The sequence below is a fragment of the Cryptomeria japonica genome, chromosome 10, assembly GCF_030272615.1.
Source record: "Cryptomeria japonica chromosome 10, Sugi_1.0, whole genome shotgun sequence".
Taxonomy (NCBI): Eukaryota; Viridiplantae; Streptophyta; class Pinopsida; order Cupressales; family Cupressaceae; genus Cryptomeria; species Cryptomeria japonica.
The window spans coordinates 90,593,983-90,602,258 of record NC_081414.1 but is presented as its reverse complement, the minus strand read 5'-3'; the positions used below and the strand labels follow the sequence as shown (position 1 = coordinate 90,602,258).

The following is an 8,276-nucleotide window of genomic DNA, read 5'->3' as shown; positions in this document are numbered from 1 at the left end:
ACCCCTTACCGATCAGCCTCTGCCTTTCCTGATTTCCTTCGATTCTCACTTTACATTCATTCACTCTCTAATGCCTTCCTACCAGTTCAAACACTACTGGTTCGCTTGAATGTTAACTCTACGATAGTCCACCAGTCACTCTGTCTCTTACCAGTTAAATCCCTCTTATCGGTTAAACCTTTCCTGGCGGTTCTGATTCAAATACTTAGTCGCTTGAATATTTTGATCTCACTCAATCTATTCACCTCTTTGATTGCTCAAACACACTCTTCTCCGTCTACTGGCATCCATCACTTTGATCTTATGTCTGCATATTTATATTCGAGATTTCTTGCCAAAACTGAAAAATAAAACCTTGCATCCTAGGGTTTTCTTCACCAATCCAATCCGTATAAAATCTAATCGACTCTCTTCTCCAAGATTGATAACCTGCAACAAAAAAAAACTGCACTACCAAATCTTTTCTTCCAATATAATTTTACTATTTTTAGCAAACACCGGCCCTGCTTTTGTCAATCGCATTAAATGGTCTACCAACTTCCTTCTCCAGGTCGACAAGATGATGAGATGTCCTGCTTCGATCAAGATGTCAAAGACTCAAATCTTTGTCCTTTGAATTTCTTTGACCCGCAATCCTCTGCAACTCCTCCATGATTTCTACGGTCGATATTTAATGCAGACTTAGTCGACAACCACCTCATCGACGCACTCTTCACCACTGCATGTTAGCCACCTGGATCCTATTTGTCATCTTTGTCGCCATCCATCTCAGTTGACTATGTCAGTTCAGAATCAGTCACCAACCAAAAACACCCTATCGGTATACACCCTATACTATTGATCTTCTTTCCCTACCGGTTATGTAATAATCGGATGACCTTTATATCAACTCTTCATTGATTTGTTGGTTAGGTCAAGCTAACTTTGATTGTTCTTGGTTCTTTGTTCACACTCTATATGAATCGGAAATCATTCACTCTATTAGTTTGTCTTTTGTTTGTTTATACATGCTCACCGGTGGACCTGTTTACCGGTTGATACTACACCTACCTGCATAACAGTTGACAATACAAACATGCTAATTATGCTATGTCGGTTGACATAACCAATCTTACCTTTAGTTTTCTCTCTTCTTTCTTATGCTTGCTTACTAGTGAACATCCATACTGGTAACATCTCCTACTTGCATCTTGCATACACCTTGCATACCGGTAGCCATCCATACCGGGATATGTTATACATACCTTTTGACATCAATTAGAACACAATGCCAACAAACCCTAGCTTAGTTGTTTCCTCCTCCTCCACTCTCCATTATGTTGATACTATATCACTTTGATATAAATGTAAATCACATGACTCTTCAAACACTAACTGTTAACAAGTGAAATAATGTTAGGAATAGGCTTGATACACATTGCATGACATGGATTAATTTAACTATGTAAAATAAATATTTACTTGTGGTGCATCTTAGGTGATGTTTTCAGCCCCTTTACATATTTATTTATGCCCTCTTGTAAAGTTGTATGTAATTTGAGTGATATACTTTACATATGGATTGCACACGAGAAAAATATTTAATGCTAGGAAACTTAGTATCAAAAATAAATGTGGATTTAATGGTCTCAAGGCACATGGTTTTATCTTGCCACTTGATTGTATTTGTGTGAGCCTGAGTCTATAAAAGAAAAAAAATGTTTTATGGTTGAGGATGACTATTAGAGGTTTTGGCTTTAATTGTCATAATATTGAGATTTTTTCTAAGTGCATATGTGATGCATGACATTGGATGTGAGGATACATGGTTGGACCCATAGAGAATGCATTGGAAAAGCTTGATGCTTCAAAATTACTCATGAATACTTTATAAGTGTATTATAATATATTTATTACTAACCAATACATTGAGTTTGGATTCTTTTGGAGGCTTGGTTAGTTTAGATTCTTGATTTTGTGGAATATCTTCCATTCAAGAATTACAAAATCTCATCAATCTATAAATATAATTGAGATCTCAAGTAGCAATTGGCCTCCAATTCTATTCCATCAATTAATTGGAAATTTTTTTCTTAAAAGTGTTATTTAAGATTTTGTGATTGATATTTCACTAGGTTGCCTTGAGCTACTACAACAAGCAAAAACAACTTGTTTAGGTGTACATGATGTGTACGACTTTGAAGTTCAATCAATAGAAACAACATTAAATGAATTCCATGCAACTTGTGAAGTTTTTTTGTTTTTTTACAATAAATACACATAAATACCCATTGATAAATGATATGGATGTGATAGCACTCCTTACATGAAAATTATATCTTAAAACTAAATAACTAATATGTAATAAAAAAAATTTCAAAACTATGTATCACAGACACAAAATGGTAATTAGTCTTCAAGGGTGCACTACATACGTTGATTGTTTACATTAACTACAAGGTTATAAGGTGTCATATTGCATATACTCTTACATTCACCATATAGAATTGTGGAATGATACCATAAACGAATTGGACTCTTTTGAATGTCTAGATGTTTGGCTCCCTTTATAAACTAAATTTGTAATCATTAATCCATTTTCGGATGATCATTATCTCTTTTAGTCTTTGTTCTTTCAGCCAGACTGGATGTTCACTAGCACTTAGATATACAACATCTTCGCAATGCGTTCCTGCATGACATTCAATTCTTATAAGATAAACTATTTCTACTTAGATATGGTATGTAAAAAGATAATATTCTGAACCAATTTACCTTCTTCGGTGACGAGGGCTACAATGCTTTCAGATATATTGAACAAGACACTGAAATTCCATTCACAAACATGCTCAGACAATTTAATTAATAACAAGATTTACAAAAATTAATGGGTATGAAATTTCAGAAGAATATTCACTCACCCTCCACTGCTATATGGATCTCTTAACCCGTTCGAGAAAATAATATTGCTTCCAAAATCTTTCAACACTCTTTTTATGTCCTGCATGTTAATTATAACCTGGCCCCATCTTAATAATAATAAAAAAAATCCCAAACCAAATTGCTATCTATTTGACGGAAGATAACAATTGTCTAAGATATAACTTGAATGTAAGATTTTTCGACAAAATTTGACAGTAGATTAAAATTTACATACGTGTCCTCCAAATTGAGTTGTTGCCCAGTGTTGGCGTGGCAAGACTCCGTATTGAAGGTAGCAATCCCTGGCGTAGGACTTGATGTCAAATAGGGAGGGCCGTAACATTGTCGTTCCAGGAGGATTGCTTATTGGAAACACCATTTCAGTACAACTCTGGGGATTAAGGAAAACTGTTAAAAAGGGGCAGTCTAATTACGATTTATAAGTTTAGATTTGTTTAGGTGTTTTATTTTAAGAGCCTATGTTTTTTTAATGTATGTTTGTCAAAAAAACACACTCACTTTTTCAAATAGATCCACCTCTATAAACAAATATGATTTCAGATAGCACCTAAACAAATCAAAAACTAGAATACCTTATTCACATCCAAAAATTAATCAATAATCATATGTAAAAATAATGATGCCCAATTTCATTTCATTGTATTGAGGGGGGAAAATTGACAGGGACCTGCCACTCCCATCCAGAATTACTGTGGATCGTCAAATTGAAACAGTCGACTTCGTTTACGTAATTTGCTGCAGCGGCTATTCTGCTAACAGTGTCTTTATCTCCCGGTAGGCTATTCATGGCGTTGCATATCTGCAGCGATCCCAGTTTCCACAGTACAACCAAGTTAAGGAAGCAATAAAATCAGTATGGCATTGAGAAGGTTTAGGTAGCGTATTTACTCCTTCGACTTGTGCGAAATCGTACTGTGCTGCGCCATCATACATTAATTCAAGCACATCGTAGAAGGCTTCCTTATCTGTAATATTTCTGTGGTAGTAATTCCCGGTCAAAGAGATTTTAATTACAAGTATGCTTACTATAAGTAATGAAGAGTACGTTAATGTTACTTACTCGCAAGTGTTGAATAGTTTGCTTAGGTTTAGCAAGCCTTGAGGGCTAGACGCAATTTTGTCCATCATGGCCCACGATTCATTAATTCTTCTGTAGCAAATCTCGCTTACATTCTGTGCAAACTTTCAAACGTCAAATTTACTGATAATGAAGGGAGATTAAGGTGAAAGAGATGAATAACATACTCTGAAATCTTTGGTGACAACACTGCCGTAACCAAAAGTGGGAGTTATGTCGTCGAAGTAAAGGATAGGAGCAGAAGATGCGAGGGCCCCAATTGTTAGGTGTGGATACTTGAGCCGAAACCATGCAGCAAGCACTGCAACAATACCATTTTGAATGATTTAATTCCAGACGTATTGGTTCCCCCCAGCTTGAATATGTAACAAAGTTTGATATTTCATAAAACAAACTGGGAGACGCCCAAAACTATTCTCCCATATTTGTACGTTTGGGTGAAAATCTGGCCCTAAATTGCATTTAGTGGAGGTCATCCAGTTAGATCAGATTCCTAATTTAAAAGCTCTTGTGGCCTACATAGAGGTAAATTTACAATTTCATAATGAGGCACCTAACTTCAAAGCTCCTATGAAAATATTGGTTCAATTAAAAATAACTGAGAGCAGAATTTTAGAAATAAAAATAAAACAGTTATTGGAACAACAGTTTAACATATAAGTAGAATATTGATTCTATGAGAAAGAAATCCTACTTACTCCCACCATAGGATCCACCAAAAACTACAACTGGACAATTCTCAGCGGTTAATGTTTTCTTCAAATCTACAATTATGGTTGCATAATCAGCTAAGGCCTGTGCGGATGTGAAATAACCCATTGTGCTCGAATTTGCATACGCCTTGTCCCTTCCCCCGAATGGCATTGATGTCCCATAATAACGGTGCTACATACCTCACTAAAATAAGCCCTCTTAAAACATACTTATTTATCAAAGCAAAAAGTACTGTAACACGCACAGAAAATGTAATGAAATTGTAAAATTACCTCTATGTAGACCACAAGAGCTTTGAAATTAGGAGCCTGATCTACCAGGATGCCCACGCCCAAGTCGGATGTAATGTCTCCTTCCGCACCCAACCATATAAATATGGGAGAATTGTTTTGAGCGCCCCCCCAGTTTGACTTCTTCATGAAATATCGCTGGGGAAAGGTTTGATAGCTCTCTGGTGTGTACCCAAAATGATCCAGAATTTGGGTATAGTTGTATGCCTGGTATGATCCAGAATTTGAAACATAGGATCTCGTTAATTCCTCCAGGGAAGTACCCCGCTGTCGGTTCTTCCTGAGCATTCCAGTGTGCCCACCAATTCCCAAAGCACAGCCTCCTTCCAAAATGCTACCCATCACAAGTAGAATTGTACACAGCTGAAATTCCATTTGTATGCCTCTGCACAACAGAATTCGAGTCGGCAAATCTTACACGACTCTTTTAAAATGTCCCTCCATTCGTATTCCCCTGCTATCCTCCTTACACGACTATTCTTCTAACATTATTGGGCCTTACACGGCTCATGAAGATGGAAGTTCAGAGACGACTAGTCTTTGACGACTTTTTTTTCAATCACATATTATTCTAGACATTATCTGGTTTAATGATTTTCTTATCATTTTATAATTAGATATAAAACAAAGCTGTCATATTCTGACGTTCTTAAAAGTCCAACAATTTCCTGTTACTCGCTGGTATGACAGGGATTTTATTATACTTGGTACAGTTTCTAAATAAAATCAATCTTTCAATTAAATGAATGTATTTTGTTATTGGAGAAAAATTTTAATAATATTTTGAAAAATAGTAATATGTATTATTTTTCTCACATTTTATTGGTCTATATTGACTTGAAGGAATAATTTAAGGTCTTTTTGGATCTATTTTTTACTCATTTTAATTATTTTCTTGTAAAAAGGTATTTTTTATTATTTTCGTGTTTAATAAAATCTAATTTTATGTAATAAATGTGTCTTTCAATGTTACATTTATTAATAATCTTGATGTCATTGAAATGACAGAATTTTAGTGAGATGGAGATATTTAACAAACATGTAACAAATTCAAAATTATTAAGAATTCACACTACCTTTTCAACTTTAATTTTTATGATCCTTATTGAGATCATTGAAATGACATAATTTTATTGAGATGGAGACATTCAACAAACACATGAGTAACAAATTCAAATTCATTAAAAATTCTTAACTATTTTTTCAAATTTATTTTTTATGATTCTTATAAATACATCTCCTTAATTTATAGTAACATTAAAAATTTACAAGTCATTAAGAACAACTTCTGTGCACTCCAGGATACTTTTGCCAAACGAATGGCGGAGGAAAATTTGAATGTGCAGCAAGCGGGAAAGCGCAGTGATGAAGGAAGCATAGGGAATGTCTTTGGGGAAGAGGATGCATACGGAAAACATGATGGGGATGGTAATGAGTCCTGGGATGGCGGTACTCTACGCTTTCCAATGTGCCACAATGATGATTTGTCTGGTCGTATCGATAGCTCACGTGTTTCTGAGGGTCCTAGTGTTTTTGTCAGTCGTCTGAACTCTTCTTCTGCATCTGACTGCAATAAGAAATAGTCATCTTTGTTTGGTTCTCGTCCAAAAGGTAAGTCAGTTTCTCCGGTTTCTCACAGCGCAAATCTTATTTCTGGTTTGTTTTCCATTTCCATTCCTAACTGTATTGTGGACAAAAACCTGGCCGATATGGCATCTGTCTTGGTGGATAAGTTTGTGGGGTCTAGGCCTAATACAGAAACTATTCGTGCCTAGGTTATTCGAAAAATGGAAAGGAAAGAGCCAAATTGCAGTTACTGCGATGGCAAATGGTTTTTTTCTTTCTCCTTTAACTTTGATGAGGATTTAAAATCAGTCTTAGTAGGAGGTCCATGGATGTTGGGTAAATCCTCTTTATCTCTGAAGAAGTGGGAACCAGGTTTCAATCCAAAGAACTGGTACTTCAATGAGGCCCCCATTTGGGTTCGCTTATCGGGTCTCCCTTTGGAATATTGGGATGCGGAAACCTTTTGTGGGTTGGCTGCTTGTTTTGGTGAGTTTCTATCTCTGGACCCAATGACGATATCCAAATGAAGACTAGTCTGTGCTCTCATTTGTGTGAATATTAAACATTTGGTAGAGCTTCCCCAGGAAATCACTTTCAACTCGAAGCTTGGGAAATGGTTACAAAAAGTGGAATATGAATCAATTCCTTTTTCTTCCTCCCATTGTAAGAAGGTTGGTCATTGGGCTAGGGACTGCCCTGTCAAGCTACAAACTAAAACATTTTGAAGTAAAAAGTCACCTGAGTCGGCTCCTTCAGTGGATACGCCCCCTGTGCCTGAGTTGTTGAGTTCGCAGCTTCAAGAGGCGGCCGCTCCTGGTATTCAAAGCCAGAAATCTCAGATTTAGCAAGGGGAGATGATGGTTAAAGATTTGAAGGTTGTTCCTTCTGGGGTCCCTCTCTTAGAATGTCCTTTTCTAGAGGAGATTTCTTGGCCTTCGGAGGAGAATAAGATGATTGTGGGATCCCCTGCTCCCATTATATCTACGTAGACAAATTTGAATTTGATTATGGACATGGGTCATCTTAGGAAAAGATGGGTCAATTGAATTCTTCCTCTGTTGAAGCTTCATGCCCAAACTCCCCTTCGGATATTGGCCCAAGGGCTAAGGATCCTAATCCTTTTATTGAAGTTAGATCTAAGAATCGACATCGTAGCTCTCCCCCTTCAAATGTTGGGGCAGTGTCAGGGTTTGTTGGTGTTAAGACTAGGAATAAGCATAGAGAAGATTGTAGCTCAGAATCAAGAGGGGTAGGAAGACCCCAAACCTCTTCAGTAGAGATAAAAAAAGTAAAGCAGATATTACTAATGGATCATAGAGGACTCTTAAGGACATGGGGATTGGCTCCCCTGACCATTCTAAATGAAGATTGTTTCATGGAATATAAGGGGGCTAAATCACCCCCATAAGCATGATCTCCTATCAAACCTGATTCGAGATCATAGACTGGGAGTTTGCCTTATTCAAGAAATAAAATTGATTTCCGAAAAACTTTTTGTAGCGTCCTAAAATTGCGACACTTGCAATTTTGACTGCATTTCGGTCTTCACGATGGCGACACAACACGCAACTTGAATGGAGACCCTAAAACCTAATTACGACACTGAAAACTGCATTTTTCAAGCACCCTGGCCTGAACCTCCTTTGCACCCTGCTGTCCCGGGAGGTGGGACCAGAGCGCCCAGCGCCCTGGTCCTTCAGGACCAG

At 36.9% G+C, this 8,276-nt stretch overlaps 1 protein-coding gene across 1 annotated transcript; it reads right to left on the bottom strand.

Moving 5' to 3' along the window:
- Positions 1–2,372: 2,372 nt before the first annotated feature.
- On the bottom strand, positions 2,373–5,534 carry LOC131031542 (uncharacterized). The gene is made up of 10 exons (XM_057962679.2): positions 4,987–5,534; positions 4,699–4,885; positions 4,168–4,301; positions 3,983–4,095; positions 3,811–3,898; positions 3,590–3,721; positions 3,137–3,292; positions 2,901–2,980; positions 2,755–2,804; positions 2,373–2,671 (listed from the first exon to the last, which is right to left on the bottom strand). The coding sequence occupies exons 1-10, from the start codon at positions 5,377–5,379 to the stop codon at positions 2,547–2,549; spliced, it is 1,458 nt and encodes a 485-aa protein (XP_057818662.2). The 5' UTR covers positions 5,380–5,534; the 3' UTR covers positions 2,373–2,546.
- Between the last annotated feature and the right edge of the window lie 2,742 nt (positions 5,535–8,276).